Source organism: Vanessa tameamea, chromosome 27 (genome assembly GCF_037043105.1).
Source record: "Vanessa tameamea isolate UH-Manoa-2023 chromosome 27, ilVanTame1 primary haplotype, whole genome shotgun sequence".
NCBI classification, from domain to species: domain Eukaryota; kingdom Metazoa; phylum Arthropoda; class Insecta; order Lepidoptera; family Nymphalidae; genus Vanessa; species Vanessa tameamea.
This window is the reverse complement of record NC_087335.1, coordinates 6,340,505-6,367,831: the sequence shown is the minus strand read 5'-3', so window position 1 is coordinate 6,367,831 and position 27,327 is coordinate 6,340,505. Positions and strand designations below refer to the sequence as shown.

Sequence of the window (27,327 nt, the reverse complement as noted above, 5' to 3'; positions counted from 1 at the left end):
TTCATATTGCAAATATTACCTACCAGTTTTCCATAATAACCGGACGAAATTGTGCACAGTATAATATATCTCGTATATATAATCTATACTAGTGAAAATCGGACATTTTCCTGCCTGTATATGCACTAATGTCATTTCATGTGTCAATGATCATAGTGATCGGTTGTAAGTATGTGGCGCCATCTACCGAACAGTTACAATAAATTGAATAGTATACTGTCCAAAGCTGCTGCATGAACATTGAACATCCATATACTAATATTATAAATGCTAAAGTAACCTGATGGTAAGTGGTCACCACCGCCCATAGACAACGCTATAAGACATACTAACCATTACTTACATCGCCAATGCGCCACCAACCTAGGGACCTAAGATGCTATAACCCTCGTGCCTGTAGTTACACTAGTTCACTCACCCTTCAAAACGGAACACAACGATACTAGGTACTGCTGTTGGGCGGTAAAATATCTGATGAGTGGGTGGGACCTACCCAGACGGGCTAGCACAAAGCTCTACCACCAAATAAGGTATTTTGGTCTTGCACGGCCAAATCACAACCGTATTGGAGACAAGCTTGAACTCCAAGGAAGGTTATTATTATAGGCTGCTTTTTTCCCCAACACCTGACGACCAAAACCTAAAACGCGAACGAAACCACGGACAACAACTAGTTAAACAAATATGTGCTAACTTTCATGGTAATTGATCAAGCGGCATCGAAGTCTATTGATCACGAATAGATATACTGACATCCATATAAGATATGTATTTATGTTTCACGCTTAAATAATAAATTGAACTCTTCAATTGAACAATTATTATTTAATTTTTTATTAGTCATTCGTAAAGTTCAAAGACCAGATCGAATTTTCATCACTAGCCATCAATCCGCTGTACACTCTACGCGTATCTGATCTTTGAACACAGCCAGGAATAGTGAGTTCGTTGACCCATAGTTGCATCAATTCATGTTAATTGTTACTGCAGTCGGTCAACTGTTTACCAACTTTGATGTTTGCTTCCTCTCAAATGTTATGTTTCGAATGATATAAACATCTCGTTCGCTTTCAAGATTGAAAAACGTTTTATAGCTCGAATATTTAGGACTACTGGTTGCTATTCGATGTTGGATATATTTTGAGTTTCATTTAAACATTTTATTAGTTTGGTTTAAACTTTTCGTTTTGTAAAAGAGGTCGGTAAGAAATATGTGAATTATATTTTCATTTATATGCACGCTTCCAAAAAGAAGGAGATTTTTGTCAATTAAGTACATACTTTTGTAGAAATTTCTTTTATTAATTTTTAAAGTGTACTCCATCCTCATGAACCGCAGCAAGATTCTATCCACCGCTGGGGATAGGCCTTGGCCTTTTTGTCTGAGAATTGGCCTCAAGGTCTTAACCAGGTTCCGCCCACGGCTTTTGCAATGTCATCTACCTTGCTGTTGCACGACCGACGTTTCTGAATCCAGGTCTTGGACGCCATTTAATTGTCGCCTTACTCCACCTGTCTGTTTTTTCTCTGAGCGTTGATGATGTGATGCCGATGCGTCATGTTGTTTTGACGATAGCTTTTATTTGAACTAAGGCTTTCTACACACCCCGTTCCAATAAAATGTGTCGATTAAGGATCAACACGTACGATACCCTAGTTTTCTACATTTACGTGTAAAATATTTTCTTCAGAACTCTCAGTATATTTAACAGACAAAGTAACATTCAAACCTGTTCATAAACAATGTAAACCACAAAATAAAACTGAAATAAAAACTTATTTTCGAGAAGACCATATTAATATTTCTCTTTAAATGAAACCTCTACTCAGAGGTTTTTTTCGTTTCCTTGTTTTACATTTCGTACAATTCTTTTAAACGTTAAAATTATTTATGTCGACATCAATTTATACATTTCCGCGGTCGCTATTCGGGGAAGACGACGTACGTGCCTCACAATTATATGTACATAGCTTGTAGAACGTTTAAATATCTTATATATTAACAGCGTAAGCCGATTTTTGTCCCAGTGATTACGGGACGATAGCTGCACGTCGAAGATCGGTCATGGTCTCATTTTGAAGAGCTCCAGCCGTATATGTGCAGAAAATTAAAGAGGATTCTAGATTTAAATTTACTAAATTGAATTTAACGTGCGAACAGGCGTCATCAGCTAACAATGAAATGAAATCAAAACAAAACCTGTCATAGGTTTCGAAATTCCTAAAAATCTGTCGAATAAAGGTGTAACCTCGCGGGTAGCCCACTAGTTTATTATTTAAACACAATGTCGCCTTTATAATTGTTTTACAGTCATCGACTACAATATCATATACTGTTATTATGATTCATCCGCGTCCTTGACCGCGTGTTAGGAGGTCGTTGGCTTTAGGTATAAAAAAGTAGCCTATGTCCTTGGGGTTCAAACTTCAAGCTTACTACATACAAAACTCGGTTCAATGATTTAACCTTCAAAGCGTAACAGACTTACATAATAACAAAGTTACTGTCGCGTTAATAATATTAGACATTATTTACATTCATTATAAATGTTATTGCTCAATAGTTCATACTCAATTATAACTTTTAAAAAGTATTAGTCTAAAATGATCTAAATTAGCTTGTTAGCTATACATGAAGCAGATTTAGCAAGTTTCCTCACGATGTTTTCCTTCACCGCTGAACACGAAATTAATTACGAGTAAAATTCATTCTTACCCGAGCTAGAACCAGCAATATTATGTTAAGATTCACAGATTCTTACTACTGGGTCACCACGGCTCTTTTAACATTAATGACATTGTTAAATAATAAGTTTTTAAGGTGAAATTAACACATCTTAGATCAAAATATTCCCACCATTTTGCCTGGATCGTTCATCTTCTCTTTGTTTAAAAATTAGACATAAATTATCTCAATAATATATCACATGACAGAGTCACATGTTCATATTTATGGCTTCCGATTTCCAACCTTGTAGAACCTTGTCGCAATGAGATTACACTAGCACATGATTCCGAGTTGAATTATAGATACCGGTTAATATTTGACAAACGCGTTCGAAAATTGCTTAAAGTACAATTTACAATATTTTAATATTATATCTACTCCATAAAATTTTAAAATGACAGGATGAAATCACCACAGAAATTACTATTAACTAAAACGGATTTTTCAAATTTCGTCTTTTGAAACTAAATGGAGGATGAAAGTTTGTATGGAATTTCGTCAATAATTTCTGATGTTAGAAATATCGAATTAATTATGTTAATGAGTTTAAGACAAATGTCAAACCCAATTTTACTCGGGGTCGTCGCAGCATGTCTTGTTCTTCCATACTACTCTGTCGGACCGATCGATAATTTGGAAATCGATGTTTAGGTACATGTTTATGAGTTAATTATTGTTACGAAAACTAATACTTCAACACAATTTGGTACCAAATGTCTGAATTTCATGGTTCGATGGGATATATCATCGGGTTCTATATAATATCTATCTATACAAATATATATATGTAATTGTATACCATTAATCGATGCAATAAAGAGTAACTGCCGGTATTTCTCTAAAGAATTTACATCCCGAAGCGGTGGTACCTTTACGATTTATTAATCTTGTAAAAGGACGGTGTACCTACTGTCTACTTGTATAAAGTAGGTATTTATTTAATATAGGACTGAATGAATGAAATGATTATTTAGATACTATCATTCCAATCACTCAATCACGGCTGAGTGGAGTGAAATGAAATTTGGCATACGGATATATTATGTCATAGATATTACGAGACTGTTTTACATTTACGTTACGTATATACATATGTACATAGTAAATTGCTTGTAATTCCAATTTGGACTTAGACAAATACATTCAATTGGATTCGAAGTTATTTCATAATTTTTCTTATGTCTTTAATCGTTAATTAAATACTTATGTCATTTCTATACATTATAGTGAGTGAGTGAGTGAATGGCGAGTGAGCGAGTGAGTGAGTAAGTGAGTGGGTAGGTAAGTATCTACAAATGTAATTGTCAATTGAAATGCAATTGATATATACACTGACCCTTATTGCGACATAACATTAATTGTAAAATCTCCCCCGTCTTAAGGATCACAAGCACTTGTAATGCCAGTAGTATTTTGGCAGTCTCTCTGTCTCAGTTCCCCCAAAATAATAACTTTAGGAAACCCATTGGGGCGTCTTGCCAGTAATCTCAGACTTTTCTAATATCGGCGAGGTGCTCCTTAAAGTAGCACCCTTCCTGGGTTAGGACGGGTCTGTGTGAACCTAAAATTGTCACTACATTTAGTCCTGTAGTATTTTGCATGAAAATATTGTTTTTGTTGTCAATATAACATTTTATATTTTTCTGCCCCGTTTCTAGATGCTAGCTTAAACCGCCGTAGATGACGAGATCCTGACTCCTGGCTGCAATCTTCGGGTCGGATCAATAAAAGTAGCTGTATTTTTTGCCGAGTAATTCTCAACGGCTGCCTTGGAGTTTGAAAGTTACCCAGTGTTAACACTTGTGTATTATAATATGTATGGCATCATTAGATTAATAAAAAACATAAACATTATTATATTTAACTATTAATAACAAGTATAACGAATCTGGTCGGCAACTGCTATTTCTAGACATATCAACTATTTACATTGGAATGTCTAAATACCGTGAATATTTAAATGTCATTCGAAATTTATTACAAAGTCGAAACATGGTTATAACGAGGCGATCTAAATCTTTCATACGAATATGGACTCAAGGTCTCTGACGTCATCTGTTAATTTGTAACAATACAACGACATGTTAAGCTATTAAAATAAATTGCAAATAGTCTATTATAACGTTACCCATTTAAAAAGTTACATTAATTAGTAGCAAGTAAAAGGACGAATAGACAACACAATTGGAAGGGTAAACTCACTCTTGAAATGTTGAAAACTTACTTACGGCGATGTGCTATTGATGCATGTATTCAAATATTATAATTATTGTAGTTCTAATGATTAGAGTTTAGAGTTCGTTCTCACAGAATAGCTGCACTAACTAAAGGATAAGGCGGCTTTCAAATTGGACGGTTGGTATCGAACATATATTTGGACCGAGGGTTATCCTGCATGTTGCACGCTTGCGCATACTGCAAAGTCAAAGTAAAAAATATATAAAAGTGATTACACTTGCTTATTGATAGTCAAAAATCTACCACCGGTTCGGAAGTTAACACCTCAAACCAGAGAAGAACCGGCGAAAGAAACTCAGCGGTATAAATTATTATATATTTTTTTAAATTACAGTTAATACTATAAATTGTATCCAGGTGATACGTATCCATTTGAACCCGAAATCATCGGTTAAGATGCACGCGTTCTAACCACTGGGCCGTCGTGGCTCTAAAAACACAGCGAATCAAATAACGGGAGAGTAAGAGCCTATTAATGTACCTCTACTGGGCTAAGGCCTCCTCTCTCTTTGAGTAGTTAGGAACGTATTCCACCACACATATGGCAGAATTTCATTGAAATTTGACACTCACGACAATTAGATTTGCTCACGATGTTTTCCTTCACCGCAGAGCACGAGATATAATATAATTTTTTTCTGCTCATGATGTTAATTGCTTATGTCATTTAGTTATTAGATACATAACCGGTAGTTTGTTATAATTTGTGATAATTTTCTATTTACTCGATGCGTCGCCAATTAGTATTTAAGAAATTAATTCGTTCCTTGTGCTTGTAATAACACTGGCTCACGAATCCTGCCAACCGGAACGCAATGTAAAATATCTACTGTTTTTTTTTTCGTTAGATTACGTTTCAACAATTTACTAAATTCTCTTTTTAGTACACGGTTACTTATTTTCATAAATTAAAATGAATATTAAGTTAAATCACAACAAGTTCATTTAGGTTCAATAATTTTAAAGATATTTTTGGACAAATCTTCCTGAGAGATGTCCGGAATTCGATTTCATATAAAATATTTATTATAATGACTTACAACCGACTAACATAACATACATAATCAGCCTGTAAATTTCCCACTGCTGGGCTAAGGCCTCCTCTCCCGTTGAGGAGAAGGTATGGAGCATATTCCACCACGCTGCTCCAATGCGGGTTGGTGGAATACACATGTGGCAGAATTTCTTTGAAATTAGACACATGCAGGTTTCCTCACGATGTTTTCCTTCACCGCCGAGCACGAGATGAATTATAAACAAATTAAACACATGTAAATTCAGTGGTGCCTGCCTGGGTTTGAACCCGAAATCATAGGTTAAGATGCACGCGTTCTAACCACTGGGCCATCTCGGCTCATTACCTAATCGATGATTATCATTAAAACACGTTGTCACGTGGTACAGAAAAGGACATCGGGTAACACGTGCGGGTGAAACCGCCGGCAGAAACTAATATTACATAAAACAGAAGACGGATGAACTTTGCACGGGAGTAACGGAAGACGTAACGAGGGATGAGATAAATGGAGGGGCAAGAGATTCTGATGAGTTCGAAAATCGACGCCATGTTCGAAATTCAGTTGGGAACTGTGACTTAAATACTACGTAATAAACAGATAGCTTTAAATATATTTCCAATTATTACATTTGCTATTAAATATTTTCAAAAAGTTTTTTTATCATAGTAGGGATCCATAAATCTTTCGTTTGTAAAAATTACTTATTCTACGTTAGTATTTATCTATTTTGGGCCACCCGTACAATAAGCCCTAGTCATGATTGGCACACCAACTCTCTCAGAGAGAGCTCTTCATGTTAACAGACAACATACTGAGTATGATGTTAGATCTGTTCATTAGCTTGCTCATTATCCATATCTATAGTCTATTTCAATCGAAGAAGCAATAAAGATAAACAAACCTTAGATTTACGTAAGCCACGCGATTTTCTAAAAGCCCAGCTATATTAAGCACTACTAACAGATCTTGATTAATATCTTCATTTATACTACAGAATTATTCCACTAGACTACTTATATCCACTTTAATCTTACTTCCAAAGTTCCAATACCAGCTCGACGTTTAAAACGTCATTTTTTTCCAATGAATATACCTAATAGTTTATGCAAGCGTCAATTCGGTGTCAAATGTTGTTTATTTGACTTTTGCCCTGTATGGTCGAAATGGACTATATCTATATTTCATATACGTATATGTTTTAACTGTCTATCTTACACTAAATATACGAAACAATAAATGCCAACGACATTTTTTATGAACACAAGTAAAACGAACATACAATACACAGCTCTTTCCAAAAAGAGATTTTGCATTTAAAGCACCTACAAAAGAAAATTATTGTAACACACTTTTGTTTGAACGAATTAAACCAGAAATCGTAGCATTTAATTTACGTAAAGATACAATCACGACAAATAACGAAGGTTACGAGTAATTTCTCGCTCCGCTGACCAACCCCGGATGCATTACATCGAATAACGTTCCAAATATAATCGTCCTTACTACATTGTAATAAGGATTAGGTTCTCTTAAGCATTTCGTTTTACTTCACACATCTAAATTCACTATCAAATTCCTTGGAAAGGCAGTCTTGTAAGGCGTATATAAAACTGTACTGAAAATTAACGGTTTTGCGATTAACTGGTTATGTTAATATACGCTAATAGCTTAATCCATAACTATAATAATGTTCTGGTTCTTAAATTATATAATTCACAACCGTAATCGTATTGAATGAAAACCAGTCTAACAACATTAAGATTTAAACAATCTAAAATAGATTTTCAATACATTGTAATAGCGTTCAATGTTAATTGAAAAACTTGTTTGCCTTATGATGCGAAACCAATGTCGTTCCTAAACAGTCAAGGTAACTATACTAACCTTAAAGCGCTTCCTTGCTCCCGAACATCGACACCATTGATCGGGTCGTCTGCCCTGGTCGGCAAACCCGACATTTTTCACCAATCAGCGTACGGAACGCAGTCCACCGCCAATCGGAGGCGTTTATCGCGTCATCGTGACACTCGATTAGCCAATCGGGATCATTGTCTGTAAAAAGGCAGTTACGGATTTAAATTCAGAAAGCGAATCAACTGAACATATAAGGCGAAAGGAAAGGAAGTTGTAATCGTAATATAAAACGCCGTTACATAACTGTTTATTAAATATAAATTAGTTTATGTTGTTTAACATATGTTAAAAGACGATTGCTTACATAAATATATTTTATTTGTTGCTCGGTATGAGCTTCGTAGGGTATAAATAGTTCGCAAAGACTGTTGTCAAACGTTATAATACGAAGCCTTACATTGCTGATTTGTTTCGGATGGTGAGCAAGACAGTATTGTAACAAGCTCAAGAAACAACATAAAATCTGCAAGAACGGCGTCGGTATGACAATGCGTACATGGTACAATTTTAATAAATTTAAGTAAAGTAGCGGTGCTAACCGGACTTGAAAAAAAGGACCTCCTCATAAAAATGAAATTTTTTGACTAAATTTTGTTTTTCAAGCGGCACATCATAGCACATACTGGGCACATTTCAGCACATTTTATTTTTAATAGAAATACAAAAATAGCGGTGTCATCATAATGGACATGAATCGGTCACCTGATGGTATAGTGGTGACTGTTACACTGGCTATAATTGCTTGAGATATTACTCTTAAATAGTTTTGAACAATTATAAAACAATCAAGTTATAGTTTCACAAAGTATAAATACACTCAAATGATACTATAATTGTAGCTATAGTTAACCGTCGTTAAATAATTTAAATCTGATATTATGTGTATTATACTGTAATGATATCTTTGTTTACGAACATATAAAAATAAATGTTAACAAATCTCTAAACTTAAGAGAGAAACTTAAACAAGATTTATGTATTATAGTTGTATAGGTAAAGAAGATTCTGGAATATTAGAAACTGTTTCACTTAAAAACTTCTGTTATCGGTGAGTACTTCCTTACTAACCTTACCCAATCTGGTAAATCGGGTTTTCCGCAACACCGTGTCAGTTTCAAGTGGTAGCAATATTCTGATATAGTAATTGTGTTTAATAGGTCATAAATATTATCTATTAAACCGAGCTAACGTTTATTTTTCTTAAATTTTCGTGCACAGTTTAATGGTAGTAGTTATTTGATAGGTGTCCCAATTTTATTTGTTTTTCGTCGATCGAGATTAAAAAAACAGTAATTATGGCTCGGGGGTTGTATAATTAGGGGGATTTACAAATGGGTATCATCTAGACCGTTCTAAGTTTTACTTGGACCCAGTATCTAACCCGGATCTTTCAATATTTAAAAATATATCTGGAGATAAAATCTTTACCCGTAAGAAGTTGAGTCTGGTAGGTATAACATACAATATTGAATATGGGACATTTCGATTATAAAAACGACTCAAAAAATAATTGAAGCTAGTCGTAAATTATAATTTAAATCGAATAAATTGTAGATGTTGACGTATCGTGGCCTCGTTCGTTGAGCTCATTATAGTCCTGATATATGGGGGTCGACTGCTTTTGTAGTTTATTTAAAACTTTAATATTATAGGCTATAACTATATAGAATATTGATGAACTATTATGAGAAATACAGAAAAGGATTTTTCTCATAAAATTGTTATCAGTTTGATATAATTCATGGAATGAACATTTATATGTAGTCGACCATTACTAATTTATTTTTAATTTTATTTTATTTATTGAAAAGGTTACACCATTAACTTATCACTAAGCACTTAAAATAAATATCTGATGTGGGTAACATTAAAAGTGACACGTCTTTAAAGGTCTAAACAACATTGACCTTCAAAAATATTTTCGATATAGTTTATATGAACCAAACTAACCTATATAAAATATAAAATCAAATTTTAATAACTAAATAATAATTGAAATAACAACAAAGATAAAATACTGTACTGATGATTATAAAAGCAAATTAGAAAATGAAAAAACAAAACTTAAATTTTTACTTATAAGGTATGAGATCGAGATCGAGAGATCTTTGGAATGTTTAACGAAATCAGTTTTATTACGAAAGATGTCAATATCGCCGTTAGGTGAAGTCATTAAACGAATTCACGAGTCTGTTAAGAGGAACATATTTACCTAAATTTGTTTTAGATGCTGGAGTGCAAAAAGATTTTTTAATTGGGCGTCTAGGAATAGTACGAGGAACTGTTAAGTTGATATGCTGGATTAATTCAGGTGAAGATATGTCCCCATGAATTACTATGACTAATGATTCATTAGATATATTTTATTATATATTAGCTACCCTTCCCTGCTCCGCACGGAGAATATTGAATCTTTAGAAACAAAGAAAAATTCCTTACTGTTCCGAAAAATGTTTTCATCGGACCAGGAATGTTCTCGGGCGTACGCAGAACAACTAGCCAAACTTACATCACAATCGGATGAGTAGTGTTGTAATGCATAGAAAACAATTAATAAAACATTCCTTATTATTTATTATGGAGAAATTATTATTATCTTACTTGGACTGCGTCATTTTCTTACAAAACTTCTTTAACCAAAGGCTGTCTGTGAGAGATATTCGAACCTACGATCAACTGTTTCGATTCACATGGTCTATCTGCCCCATCTCGGTTTTAATGACTACTTTTACCTAACACCAATTTCAATACAACCTTGTAACACAAACACACCCAAAGAAATCACTAAATACATAACACAAAAGCCGATACTTACGGAAGTGTTAACAATCTCAAGTTGCACGGCTTCGTTATTTATTTAACGAACTATGTTTAATTGGAACCGTCTGAGATGTAGTGGCGTAACCCGAGATTTCGTGTAAAACGACGGCAGACTGGCAGACGGCCCGTTTTATGGTGCATGCGCAGTGAGTGACAAATATATATCGGACTAAGTTATCCCAAATAATCTGCTAATAGCTAATAGCTCCACTACCGATTATTTTTTTTTAACATTAAGGCAGACTAATAGGCCGGTGCTTGGTAAGTGAACACCAGCGTCCAATGCCAATTCGCCAACAAACTTGGAAACAAAAATCTTATATCCCCTGTACCTAACGCGTACTTAGACTAGTACTCAAAGGATTAGAAGCTAAGGCGCCTCTTTTAAATCCTCTTCATATAGTCTAACATTGCTCCCATATCTTAAATGCTCTCAGACACATCGCAGTTTTTCTCACAAAGCGCTTTAGGCGCTAAAATGAATAAGACCCATATGGGAACTTGTTTTTAAATTACTATTATTAATTTAAATAAAGTCTTAGAATTTAAAAATCGAATCGCAGGTTTTTTTATGTCGAATGAATGTTTATTTTTATACAACCATAAAATGTTAGCGATTAATAGCGTTTTATTTGTCATCGGACTGGAAGTGAAGAAATAGAGTGGACCTTAGTGTGTGTGTACGCACACACTGTATAATATCTCCTAAGCAATTGGTTAGCAATTTCGATCAGGAACACATTATTATGATTTATTATTTTACTAATAACGTTGTACTAAGCAACAGAAACATAAAAAAAAAAATCGAATTTGTTTGTACGCACACATTTTAGGATATACCAGTCTCAATTGATAAATCTATTATCGTTAGATAGCCCATATATTGATAAAGGTTAAAGACGTTACGGTACCACCCACGCGGGTTTAACGCAGCAACGTTTAACGCGGGCGACACTGCACGCAATAACTGGTACTTGTATAAAGAAAAACAAGCGTCATTCTTACTAAACTCATAGAAGAACACGAGCGGATATATAACCAAATATGATTTTTTGTTTCTTAACGCAGGAGATTCACCTGATGGAAAGTGACTACAAATACCCCTCGACATCTGCAACACCGGGTCGCTTGTAGGTGCGTTACCGGCCTTTATATGCGTGCTATGCGATATTGACTATAATAATTATAAAACTTATAGGATACACGTATCAAAATGGCGTATCACCGAAACGCGACGTGAATTCTTACAGAATCGCACAGCTGATAACAAACATTTAAACCCTATTGATATCGTTCTGCTAAACATTTAACAATGTCAGTTCACTTGACATTGTCAATATACCGGAAACCTTGAGACATATGTATGTTGTTTATTTTACTATATAGGCTTGTGTTTTGCAATATCCTCGTTTAAGTCGAAGAAAGTAATACAATGATTCGTCTCAAACTCTGGCTGGTGAGATACGCAATAAAACATTTTAATCTACTTCATGTTTGAACACTTTTTAATCCCAGTTTTATCCACGTTATATTTGCACAAAATACATTATATTAAGTAGGCACAGAATATATTATATTAGGTAGGCTTTAACACGCATTTTTGAAACGTCATTTTACAGAACTTTTTAAACATAAAGACCTTATTCTATCAAACTGCTCCGATACGATGCAGTGGTAGATGCAAATTTGGCACGTATTCGTGTGACCCGTACAGTATCCTCTAATTTTCTATTTGAATCACAAACTTCAGTGATGCTTCTCCGGGTTTGAGTCCAGTCTTCAGTTAGAAGATTCACATGTTCCATGACCATCTCGGTAGTTTAAAACGTCTAATAATAAAATGAATACTTAACTCATTTTCGATCAGGTTGTTGGTTGGATCCTTTTTGAGAAACTACGTCAGCACAGTAGTCGTAAAGGTCGATATTTTCGATTAGATTAACTTATTTGTATGAAAAATACTAGTTGTCGCCCGTGACGTCGCTCGCGGTTTAGGGGTTGTTTGTCATGTGTTAGGCAAAAATGTAGCCTATGTCCTTCCTTGGAGTACAAGTTTGCTTCATACGAAATTTCGTCAAATTCGGTTCATTGGTTTGGCAGTGAAAGAGCGACAGACAGACAGACAGAGATACTTTCACAATTTATAATATTAATAATAATATAGTATAGATTTCTCCAGGAAGCAATTAATACAAACAAGCACAACTATAAGCAAATACAGGTAAAACTTTAAACTTGAACAACTCAGAAGTAACATTTCGTGGGTCCATCCTTTTAGAGTAACTACGTCCACCTATACTTGTTAAAACCAATGGCACAAAATGCTTTAAGTCGTGTATTGTTTTAAGCTGTCATTACAGATGTAGGTAATTGGTATTGCGATTGTTCGCGATATAATTAGCCCGCATCATTCTAATTAGTGGAGTTATGCCATTAATTCTCTCGACCTGTATTGCCTTAGTTTTGTAAACATTAGATCGAATCCAATGACCTTGGTCTACATTTCGGTAACTAGTTTATGGTAAATTACGTAAGTCAATATTATTTGTTTAATGATTAATATAGTTTACTCTCCTATAATATGTAGTAACATTTTGATAGAAACAGAAATGCCACGGTCAAGGTTCGATTCCAATATGCATTGGAATAATAAACTTCTGATCCGGTACAGGGATGTTATGGAACTCCGTAGCCGTAACCGAAATTATCGGATATCCGATATAAAAATCTTTCCGTAACCGTAACGGAAGCCGATAAAAAGTTTTTTTTTAATTTTGTTTTTGTACGGTTATACTTAAAGATACTAGTTCTTTTTTGTCTATGATTACTAATAATACTAAGGAACAGTTTACAAATAAAATCAAATAGATTTGTTGTAATTTTATTCTTTTACATTTTCTAAACATATAACTAAAAACATACGAAACAATCGGATAATTATAATAAATATTTTTTACATCGAGTACTAAAAATTACTTATTAAATTCTTAAGCGATGGTCAATAATTCTAACAGTACAAATGTTTATGGTGGTGACCACTTAACATAATCCATCTGTCAGTCATCTTATTTTAAAGAAAATAGATAAAAAAAATATCACTACCCAAAATCGTAATACCGAAAAATTTCATTGCAATCACGAACTGTCATTCGTAATCCATTCGATCTAATTACATCCAAGGTCGTCAGTAATAGATTGTTATCACTGATAAGGCCGAATTTACATTTATTTTTATATTCATTTAATTTAAATACTAATCAACTGTGACTCGCTCGCATAGCATTAAATAAATGAAATCAATTGATACCTACTTTAATCATGTTTACCGAGATGGAGATTCGAACACGGAAATCTTCGCGCAAGAGTGTGATTCAACCGGACAAGAACCACTGAACTTTAATTTGCTTTATTTGTTGTGACGTCACGGGGCGCCCGATCGAAGTAAATCGGCACAATTTATGATTACTTAAAGAGTTAAGTTACTGTCGCGTTTTTATTATTCGACACCTCTCCTTTGTTATTTATTAATTAATTAAACTTTATCATTACAAACGATTATTCCACGTTTTAATAATATTATGCAATTAAATTGACCAACCTGTTTCGTTATGATATGTGAATCATTGCAGTGAGATGAAAATAAATGTATACAATATATATAAGGCCGTCTTTACCTGAACTCGTATTATCTATCGTATATAATAAATAAAAATGGCAGGGCACTTGATGGGTAGGGCTTCGTGCAAGTCTGGGTAGCCTGCCACTCGTCAAATATGCTACCGCCTAACAGCAATCCATAGTATTGTTCTGTTCCGGTTTGGTGTGTGAGCTACAATTACTTGTATTTATATTTATTAAGTACAAAAATAAAACAAAATTACTGATGCAACAAAATACGCCAGACGACTATACGCAATAGCGTTCAAATAAGAAGTAACACTACTCCGAAATAAACATTTTCTTTTTCAAATACAGTATTACCTTTTCTCCATTTAACGACAACTCTCTATAACGTCAAAATATACACAGTCCCTTGAGTGTCGTTATATAGAGTTTACAGTGTATATCTATAACAAATTTCATTAAAATCGGTTCAGCGGTGAAAACGTAACGGACACGCAGAATACTTTCGCCTTTAATAATATAATGGATGATGGATTGTCTCTGTAAAACTTTCTAATCATTTTGTAATTTAGCGCTACAGAGTTTATATCTAGTATTATTTTATCTAGACAATTTCAACGGCAGGAGGACTGAGGAATCTTTCTAAGAAACTTGTCAACACTTCTATTGACCCTCGAGCTGGTTCTCACACATCTCAAAGACAAGGCCTTGTCGTCAGAGAGGTAACAGTGTCATTGTTGGGTATACTGTCCCGGGACAATCTTATGGATGGCGTGTTTTTTTTTTAATGTATATTCATGTCTCTACAGTTTTATTTAATTTAGTTTAGCTTATTTTATTTGCATATACTTTAAATTTTAGTTTGTTAATAAGTCATAATATATATGTTTAGTTGAAAAAAAAAGTGAATTAAGGTTAATATCGGGTAGTGGAATATAATTATAAACTATTATATATCCCAAAAAACAACTGTAGACTTTAATAGACATGACATCGCTGGTTGAGATGTAGAATAAAATAAAAAAATATATATAATTGTTAGCGAAGTTCTTATCGAAACTTTGAAATTAAAATTAAAATTGACATAGTTAAGCGTAATAGTGTCGTATTATAAGTAAAGATATAGTAATTAACATATTATATATATTGCATAATATAACAGAGCTATTACTTATTATTAACAAATCGCATGGACTATGTAAATCTAAGGTTTGTATATCTTTAATCCTACCATAGGTGATTAAATATGCATGATGGATGTGGATATATAGATAGATCTGCTATAGATCTTCTGTATATCCAACTTATATATCTTTGTTTTTTTTTTAATTTATATTCTTGTCTATGCCGATTCATAAACCCAAAACGTTTGTTTAAAAAATGACATTTGTAAACAAGACATTCGACTACAGATTATAAATACGATAAAAAAGTGTGGAGTTATTACCTGTTCATTTTCAGGCAGGATATATTATATACCTATGTACAGCATGACATAACTTTGTACCTTAAATATCGGACAAGCTTCTTGCCGGTTATTGTCGGTAGACCACCATTCAGAACCGGCGGTAGGTTTACGTTTGATACAGCTATGTAAAATAACGATACAAAATTACTCGCAAAAGCCTACTTGAATTAAATATATTTTGATTTCGATCTTTGCATAAGATGAGGAAAACTACTGTTTAAATATTCAAGTTTCACTTGTCACCTTTAAGACCTCGCCGTCATTCACGATGAAGTATACGTTTTTGCAATTAAAATTCGCATATTGTAACGTTAAATGTATTGTCCTCGTATTAGTTTGTCACTTATGTTGACTATCATTAAAATGTCGTGTGGTATAAGTGATGAGAACAACGTACAATGTTGCGTAATCAAACGAATTTAAGTTCTATTACTAATGACTGAAGGACGAGGAATGAGTTTCTGACATCTTGATTAAATGGACGATGTAACTTTGAAGTAACATACAATTAAATCCATAATAGTAAATGAACTCATATTTAAAATACGAGAACTGTTTTCGATTTGTTAACTAGTTTCCAAGTGCGGCTTTGTCCGTATATGATGAACGAGATACAGGTGTCAGTTCTGACGTAATTGAGTTACAAATATCCCATAATAGTGAAGATATTTTTTTATGATGTTGAATTTAATATCAAGGATTTGTAGTTGAGGTTAAATTTGCTAAAATATTAAAGAGTAAAAATGATTATTATATTTTATTTAATTATATATATTATTATAAACAAACTAAATCGGAGGGTATATATATTTCGAATACAAAAAAGAACACTAAATTTTAAGCTTATATACATATGAATAAGATTATATTCAAGCTACAAAAGCGTTTTGATTTTAATTTTATATATTCAAGCAGAAATATCTTGCCAGTTCGTCTCGTTAGAATTTATTTTTCTTATATACTTGAATATTCAAAAGTAAATTTAAAAATGCTTTGGAGTAAAGAGCGTAGACTTAATAATAAAGAATATTTTAATTTTGTAGACAAAATCAAACAATCCACAGACCTAAATGTGAGAACACTGGTCGGTTGGAAAAAAAAAACAATTAATAGAAAATTTAAAAATAAAATCATAAGCCTATGTTTTAGACCATTCTCTGTACGTGTCTAGACTTTGCTGTCCACGATTGTAATTGGGAACCACCGCAGTATTTACTAAAAGGGCTACTTTCGTGTTGCATATTTACGAAGGATCATTAGAAAGAAACTTTCTTTAAGTGATTTTACATGGTTATATTTTTGTAAATCGAATAGACAGCATATTATGTTTCTTTAAATATATTTTTTATTATTAAGGCAGAAGCCATAATGACTATATGGCCCTATGGATACAACACTTGGATTTAAGTCATTGATATACGTAAAAAGGCTTCATTAGACTTTTTTTTGACACTTAACATAGGATGACCCATCTACCGGTCCGCCATTACATAAAAAAAGTATAGGTACTCAGATGAACAAATGGACCACCTGATGGTCACCACACATAGACAATGGCGCTGTGAGAAATATTTAACATTGCTGGCATCGCCAATGCACCACCACCTTGGGAACTCACACACACGGGCGGTAACACGGGCTCACTCATCCTTCAAACTGGAACACAACGATAAGTTTGGCGGTAGATCAGTCGATGATACCCACCCAAACGGGTTCGCACAAAGCCCTACTACCAAGTAACTGCATAACCTTAAACGGCCTTATCACATCACGAGATCGCATTTCGAACGAAACAAAAGTATCCCATTAACAAAAGCACATACTTATATTTAATAAATAATCAGATAATTGAATCGTGACACACTGAATGACTTTCGTTCAAAAATAAATTCATTGACCGATTTTAATTACGTTCGCCTTGACATTATAGTGTACGTTTAAGGAATTCGAAGTATTAATAAAACGAGTAATCAATGAGACTTAAACCACTACGTGAAAGGTGATCAGGACGACTTGTAAGATTTAATTAATTTAATTAAGTGACAGTTAAAGTCCCACTGTTGGGCAATGGTTGCTTCTTCTGAAGGCTTTAAGTTTATATCATTCGGTTGTTAGATGTGTGATCTGTGTTCTTATTTACATCCACACTCACACAAAAAAAAATTTAACGCCACGCAAGAATAATTATGCAATCGTATAAAATAATTATATTTATTATAAACGTTAAAAAAATTTTGCAACTACAATAATTTACACACGTATACGATTTAGCAATTAACCTTAGGCACAATGTCCGAGTCTTGACTATTTTTTAAATTATAAAATCAACTTTAAATGTATTTAAGTTCCTCCAGAGTCGATATTCTGCGCCAAACAGCAGTACTCAGTATTGTTGTATTACGATTTGAAGGGTGATTGAGCAAGTGTAACTACAGGCACAAGGGACATAACATCTTAGTTCCCAAGGTGGGTGGCGCATTGGCGAAGCAAGCAATGGTTAATATCTCTTCCAGCTCCGATATCTATGGGCGGTGGTGACCACTTACCACCATATGGCCTATTTGTTCGTCCACCTACCTATATCATAAAAAAGTAGTTCGACGTTTTTTTTGGAGGCAAAAATGTGATCAAGACGACATCATGTTTGTTGTTTTACAACTTTCCGAATCCACCAACAAATCTGACCTGCGCTGCTGAAGGTACTTCGTACATTATCGTTACTACGAAGGCCGAAAATTTAAGAATATTTTACCTGTCATTTCATATTATACGTATAGGCTGTTCCAATATTCAACGAGCTAATTCCCGGATGTTAACATATTAAATTTATATACTTATATATATATATATATATATTTACTATATTTTTAAGTAAGTTACATATACGCATATTTACTTATGTAGTTTTTGTAAAGATATGAATTCAAATATGTTATCCATTAAAAGTTATATCGAAACGAAAAGAATATTCTTAATAAAAAAAATACTATGAATATTAATAAATCTCTGTACTTCTAAGTCATCACTTAAGATCATTTCACGTCATCCGGTAAACAGTTTATAAACGTCTTATATTAATTACAGGCTAAGCTGAGTCGTAGGACGCCACGGCCTCAGTATGACGGCCTTTCTTGTGTTGCGCTTGCGACACACACGTAGTCCAAAATAAATAATTTGAACCCACACAAAGCCGCTTTGATATATTGATGGTGAGACGAGTAATTAATTATTATAAACTCCATACGTCACTTCTAACTGGACTCGGTAATTCTAATTAATATTATTTCTAAAGTTTGTTTGTTACATATAAAAACCTAACTACTCAACAGATCACCATAAAATTGAATACACGTTATGTATAATTTTTGGACATTTATTTAGTTCCTATTGTGTATCAATAGATGTCGTTGTACATTTTGTTCGTGTTTCTGAATCACGCTATCCTTTGTCAAAGAAAATTATACAAGACTAGTAATATAAATTAATAATCAATCTAACTTGGGGTTTAAGCTTGCTTCATAACAAATTTCATAGAATTTAGTGGTTAGGGCGTGACAGAGCAACAGACAGAAATACAGAGTCATTCGCATTTATAATATCAGTATAGATAGACAACATAAAATTTACCATAACGACATATTATAAATATTTGTTTGATACAAAGGGAGTGTATCATAAAAACTCATACGTGGAATTTACCTAAATATAAATTAATAATGAGCCGAGATGGCCCAGTGGTTAGAACGCGTGCATCTTGACCGATTATTTCGGGTTCAAACCCAGGCAGGCACCACTGAATTTACATGTGCTTAATTTGTTTATAATTCATCTCGTGCTCGGCGGTGAAGGAAAACATCGTGAGGAAACCTGCATGTGTCTAATTTCAACGAAATTCTGCCACATGTGTATTCCACCAACCCGCATTGGAGCAGCGTGGTGGAATATGCTCCATACCTTCTCCTCAACGGGAGAGGAGGCCTTAGCCCAGCAGTGGGAAATTTACAGGCTGATTATGTTATGTTTTTTTATGTTAAATTAATAATTACCATACTCCATATCCATTCCTCCCTCAGAAGCATCGTAAATGACTTTCTAACAAAAATATTATATAATACTATGTATTGTAGGTCGCATTACGAAAACGAATATTCACGTAGGAGTTCATGTATCCGCACGTGACTATACTCACGTACCCACGGCTATTCTCAACGAAGACTAACCATCTGCGCAGATGAGAATACAGAGCACAAGTTTATGTGCACACACAGGTATATTCTATTCCCTGACTTATAAAACATAACATAATAACATAATCAGCCTGTAAATTTCCCACTGCTTGGCTAAGGCCTCCTCTCCCGTTGAGGAGAAGGTATGGAGCAAATTCCACCACGCTGCTCCAATGCGGGTTGGTGGAATACACATGTGGCAGAATTTCGTTGAAATTACACACATACAGGTTTCCTTACGATGTTTTCCTTCACCGCCGAGCACGAGATGAATTATAAACACAAATTAAGCACATGAAAATTCAGTGGTGCCTGCCTGGGTTTGAACCCGAAATCATCGGTTAAGATGCACGCGTTCTAACCACTGGGCCATCTGGACTTATAAAAATGAGCCGGTAATTCGATACTTGACAGCCGTCGAGTAAAGGATCATGGACTATGCTTAATGGCTCTTTCATGTAAGGGCTTTGTAAACATCAAAATCCAATAATTCCTTGGTTCGACCATCCTTGTAGCATTATAAGTGGGGCCAATAGGCGTACGAGGATGTTATATTTGAAGATTACATTAAGACGTAGAGACAACTACCAATTACATAAATGATTTCAAGGTACTAATATTAATTCATTATTTATTTTAAATTGGAGGGAGGAGGGCTTTACAGTTTCACAAATGTTAAAGCAATTTATCGAAGATAAAAGAAAAAACCAAAATACTAAAATATATACATTAACAGATTGACTATTATCTATCTACGTTTAATATGTAATACATTTAGATAGTATTTTAAGCAATGTTTTAGCTGCGCCCGGAGACGGAGCTGCGAGGACACTATTGTAATAACCTACTTCATATGAAAAATTATTCTTAATTATTATAATTCGTAATACTTTTAATAACTACTTATAAAGATTAGACTATATTAAGTACATGGTAAATAACCATACGTGTGCGTTGATTGGACTGTTTTGACTTTAAAAAGTCAAATAAAACCTTCGCTATTGAAGTTCTAATTTTAAAATGATTGCACCATTTTCAGATATTTACCATGAGACGTGAAACAAGAATGTATTCTTTTACCTAATCAATTTTATCTAATAAGATAAAAACTCTGTCATTTAATTAAAGAGTTTTTTTTCATCTCGGTATAATCTAAATTCCGAACCATTACTAACTACAAATTCGTCTAGGTACAGGGTAATAAAACCCAGGTGCTACTCAGATAATCGTGTTGGTGAGATGCCCCAGAGTAATTCTTAAAAATCTTCTCTCGAAGATCTGGGGGGTTTGCCAGAACACTGCACCCGGTAGCTTGTTCATTAGACGGAGCAGCATTAATAGAACCTTACATTAAACTTATTTAATATTCTAAAATGACTATTCAGTGCTTGTAAGAGCCTACTTGAATAAATTTTGCTCGCCAGTATTTGAAGATGTGACCTTCGTTTAATATATACGTGTTCCATCCAATAGGCAACTCGGTCAAACTTATTTACATTTCATCATCCTGAATCTGATTCGATCTAACCGCACTAATTAAAAAACGCAGATTCAAGAAATAGGACAGTGAACCAAAAAAAAAAAGTAAAACATTATCAAAACATAGCACAGGAAATGAGTCATTAAGTCGATATTGTAACGAATAAAATCGCTTGTACCAAATTAATACTAAATGGAATTAGTAACCCAATATTCGTAACCGTAATCATGTGTGAACAACATTTGTTATTAAACTAAACGATTCGACGGAATAATTCACGTGTAACGCAAGGTTTTTATTTACGAACAACTAACCAACTTCGAATGTTTACATATACTAGCTACTCATCCCGGCATCACACGAATACAATAAGGGTCTATATACATCTTTTAGATTGAAGAAAAAAACATATAAAGAAAAACTCTTGTACTTCCGGCTAGGAAAGTTGAAATACTAAGTTTTTATTTACTATAATTGTATTTATTATACATGTAATCCTTGAATTATTATGTTTGTTTATGAAAACCACATTAAAATCCGTTGCGTAGTTTAAAAATTCTAAACGTACCGGCGAGAAGCGATTTTGTTTAATACTATGTAGAGATATTTATGTTATTTAACCTTGAGAAGCGTTTGAAATAATAAAATAAAATTATTTCAAATTCTATTGATTTAAAAATATCAATATAACTCATATTTAAGTCAAAACTATATTGTATATTATAGATTTACATATATATATATTATAAAGGAATAAAAATGTTTTGTAAAGAGTAATCTTCGGAATTAATGTTACAATTATAAAAAAGTTTTCACTAGTATAAAATTAAATTATTCCTGTGTGCTTATTGGGTAAGATAGCATATTATATTCAGACAGAACTGGTGTTCACATTGAAATCTAGTTTAAGTTATAATTATCCTTTATAACACCTAGTTTTAAATATAAGTGTATTTATATTATATAGCCTAGTCTATAACAGTCGAAAAATTTCCAAATCAAACAAAATATTAAAACATTATCTTTACCAACATAAAACCTTACAGGAGCGAATCGATTTCGATGACAATTTTGAGACAAAATGGATAATTCGTTACGATACATTAGAAAGCTAACGACGCCTACTTTTTTTTTCTATATTAATAAATATATATAAATAACGCAAATATGTTTGAAAAGATGCAATTACGATGAACGATAAAAATATTTTTAATTCGCAAGTAAAATTTTACAATTCCATAAAATCGTTGCTAATTGAATTTCATTTAAAAAAATATATTGTTAATGCTATAGGCAGGCATTCATTTCAATTATATTTCAACCGTAAACGTAGAAATAAATGGTTTACTTAGTGGTAAGGGTTTTATGCAAGCTCTTCTGTGTAGGCACCACCTACTCATCAGATATTCTACCGTCAAACAGCAATACTGTGTTATTGGGTTCCTTTTCGAAGGGCGATTGAGCCAGTGTAAATTATAACGTCATAGCTCTCAAGGTGCATTGGTGATGTAAGGAATAATTAATAGTTCTTACAGCCCCAAAGTCTATAGGCGATGGAGTCAACTTACTATTAGGTGGCCCATTTGCGCGTCCTCTGCCAATATCATAAAAAAACGAAGAAAAGCAAGACGAGACAGGCCAGCGACTGAAACACTTGAAACCTTAGTAAAGGTTACGGATTCAAATTCAAAATCCAAACTAGGACAACTGACTATAATTCATCTAATGTCGGTGAGGAAACCTGCATTTGTTGGATGTAATTTACTACATGTGAATTCCCTAATTCGAATTTGAACAGCGTTCCAGTTTTTTCCGGAAGAGGCGATTTGCCTTTGATGAGCATTGAGACATTATTCTGTAACTCTAACAATAATTGTATAACGCTTATCTACGCTACAAATCTAGATATTATATTTCTATATGAATTACTACAAATCAACATCACGGAATAAAAATTGTTTTTAATCTCACAATTAATTAATATAATTATAATATAATCTCACATATCAAACGAATCTTCTTAAAACGTAAAAAAAAAATTGTGAATTTGAAACTTTCTTTACTTATATTTGAATATAGTAAACATCTCAAAATACTCAAGTCTTTTTTTTTACCGGGTCTCTTTATATTCAATTTATCCTGTAAAAATGGCGGTTATTTTAAATTGTATTTTTTGCTTGACTTGTGTTTTAGGGCTTGATCAATAGCCTATCATACCAAATTTAATCAAATTCGGTTCCGTCGTTTGGTCGTGAAGTGGAACAGACCGACTGACAGACAGACAAAAAGACAGACAGAATTTCTTTTGCATTTATAATATTTGTATAGAAGCATAAATTTAGTGGTAGGTAACTTTTCAGTGTAGGTGACATTTTTATAGAGCTATATGTTTTACTTTAATCTTTACCATCTTTTAATACGTACACAAAATAATATTTATTACATTATAGAGTTGCATCCAAGCAAAGAGTCCGCAAGAAATAATTTAAAAGAAAAAAATATATGTATTTCAATACGGGTGAAACCGCACGATGCAGCTATCATTATAAAACAAAAATAAACATAAGCACATATACTGATTTGTGATATTTATATAAGAACCTTTATTTTCTATTTTAAAGAATAATATTATCAAAAAAACGCTCGTACACCGTTTGAACATTTCGAGAAAATCGTCGAGTCACTCAACATTTATAGGTTCAAAGTTAATAGAAAACGATGAAAAGTATTCAACATTTATATAATAATTAAATACTCGTGTTGCTGTTTGTTTATTTATATACGTCATGTTATGATTTTGGTTTTATTAATAATACTGACGCAAAATGCAAATGTACAAAAATAATCTTATACATTTTATCAGTTTCAAAATTAAGTACGATTACAATTAAATATTCTTAGTAGTCTTTTTACGTGTGGTTTGGCACTTTATAAAGATATACTTGTAATCCTTTATGGGTTAATTTTAAAACCTGTGTTAAGGATAATCAGCCCATCCACTAATGGAAAATTAAAAGTAATTTTAAATACATGCAAAGCAGAGTGATTTAAAAACTTTATAAGGAAAAAAATTGCTATGAATTTGTGATTTAAATATTTTTGTTTTGTTTGAATAATATAATTAAATAATATCATATTATTAAATTTCCCAATTGCAGCTTGGATCTAGATCGCACTGTTTGAAGTCATACTTTCTTAGAAAACCAATTCCCACAAACGACTTCGAGTAATATATATGTCAACATCTCAACGAATTCCTAAAAAAAATTAAAAATATCACAAATTTATATTAAAATAAGCTGTTGTATTGAGTTTATATATCTAGAAAAAAAATATATTCAATTGTAAAATTTAAAAGGATCGTTAAAGAGCGTTTGTGTGCTAAAGGATATTATAACACTAATGACTTTTTAGTTGATTGAACAAAATGGGAATGAGATGATCGCCTCCAGCCGTTTCAAATAACGAAAATGTGTTTATTATTATTGTACATGAACTATACTATATTTGTGAAAATGAAATTTAAAAAAAATATATATCCCGCTGAGTTTCTTTCGCCGGTTCTTCTCAGGTCCAAGGTGTTAATTTCCGAACCGGTGCTAGATTTTTGACTATCAATAAGAAAGAGTAATCACTTCTACATTAAATAAAGATTTTTGACTTTGAAAAAAAAAAAACTTGATGACGCTACCTCCCGTTGATTCGACCATAGATAGATAGATATAGATATAGATAAGTATATTGGAAAGTAATCGACAATTGCAACACGAGTAATTTAGACAATTTAAACATTATACATGCGTTCCTCACAACAATAATGGCCGGGGAATGGTCGAGTTTACTGTACAGCTATGTAATAACATAAAAGGCCTTGATCACTGGGTATTACTAGAAACAAAACTAGTTAATATACTTTAATTTCTTAATTATATTCTACTATTATTGCGATGTCACCGCCCAACTGTGACATCAATTCCACGCGTACGAAGAAATCTTGGCTATGCTAAGTCGCACCGTAAAGAAATGGTATTCTCTACCAGCACACGTGTTCCCCTCCTCATATAACCTGGGTTCCTTCAAGCGAGGCTTGAAGATCTTGCGGATCGGCATGGCGAGGGCGACTAGTGCTGTTAATTCTCTCTGATAGTACTGGCCGTCTTCGCGTTTGGATTCCACTACTACTTACCATCAAATGGATTAGTCAAATGCCTATCCAAATCTGGACTGGCCTGATCTATTTTAGTCCTTAGGTTTTGTATTTTAAGTGTCTGGTTCTTAGGGTATCGCTTCTACTACATTTAAATAATGTACGTACGAACGTTATCTCATGAATATATTTTCCATTAAAATGTAAATTTTATGAAGTAATATATATTACCTATGCTATAACCATCATAAAACTATGTTATATCACTGATTGTCTGCTTGTAATAGTGGTTAGCTGCCTGCCTTGAGAATGATCATCAAGACAACCGTAGCCGAAATCGGTTAGATCAAACCAAATCAATATGTACTTTCCATCAGGTGAGCCTCCTGCTCGTTTGCCACCACTAACATAAAAAAAAATTAAAAAAATAAATAAAAAATTAAAAAAAACATATATTCGAGTAGGCTTTTATAAGCACTTTTGAATCGTCATTTAAAAAACTAAATTAGGTGAAGCTACCACCGGTTCGGAATGCAAATTCTACCGAGAAGAACGGGAAAGAAATTCAATAGTCAATACAAACTCATGTTAGTTATATACAATTATATATGTATGCAATATATCCTGCCTGGAAGTCAATATATATATATAAATAGAACTATGTTATCCTCATATCAGTGCAACCTCTTTATAGGTGTTAAGTTAAATTTACAATTACTCGAAAACAAATCAAACAAGCAATACCTGAAACCTTAACTAAGTAAATGATTGTAAAAAGTTAAAATTACTCTAAGGAAGATATTGAAAATAGAATTTGCTTATCAATCCAATTGACATACATAATGTCATCTTAAGGCCACACCTGTAGTGTACGGATTCAAATTACCCTTATCAGTGACATAGGATGCTGGTGATAAGCTGAGACAGATAAGCACGGGTGGGCCAGTTTGTTTTGCCTAGATACTATTGCAAAATATTGTTTAACATTCTCAAATAGGTTACTAGGAAAATTTATAACGATGACAAACAAAAAGGGTTTTAATAGATATGGTTTATAATTCCAAGTACTCACATTGACACTCTAGCGCTTCCCAAACTGTTCGCGATCGTATTAGAATTAGGGTTGGTTTTTTATTTTTATTTAAGGTCTAATGGACCACTTGTTTGTAAGCCACATCGTTGTCCAGAGAACGTTTCTTTGAGTTAGTGGGGAAGACATCTGATCCCAAAATCCTGGTGGATCCGACATTTCATTCAAGAGGGATTTTAAGTAATTTTAAAGAACTATAGTAAAGCTACCACTTCGGAGTGGACATTCTACCGACAACACTAAAAACTCATAAATAAATCTCAGCAACAATTCAGAGTCTAGGAGTTGCCACTGTTTGGAATCTCATTGCTCAGAGAGCACCTGAAGAAGCTGTTGTTCCTGCGATTGAACTATTTCCTGTCGTTTTGGTTTTTCTATCCCATTCTTAAGAGCGAGATAAGAAGCACTTCTTCTAAATAACTATTTACCTATCATTATTCCAAACATATAAACCTAATATAAAACAAAACATACAATTTCGAACTAGCTTAACTATATGAGGGACTATTACGATGCTATTTTGTTTCGTAAAATTTCTAGTGAAATACATCACATTATCTTTACATCGACACT

General features: G+C 33.2%; 1 protein-coding gene across 1 annotated transcript in view; it reads right to left on the bottom strand.

Moving 5' to 3' along the window:
• LOC113392047 (uncharacterized protein) overlaps positions 1 to 27,327 on the bottom strand; it is a 107,803-nt gene that overhangs the window by 64,776 nt on the left and 15,700 nt on the right. Inside the window, exon 2 of the mRNA XM_026628278.2 lies at positions 7,870 to 8,037. Within this exon, the coding sequence (XP_026484063.2) occupies positions 7,870 to 7,943 (74 nt within the window). The 5' untranslated portion in view covers positions 7,944 to 8,037. The remainder of the gene's footprint in view (positions 1 to 7,869; positions 8,038 to 27,327) is intronic.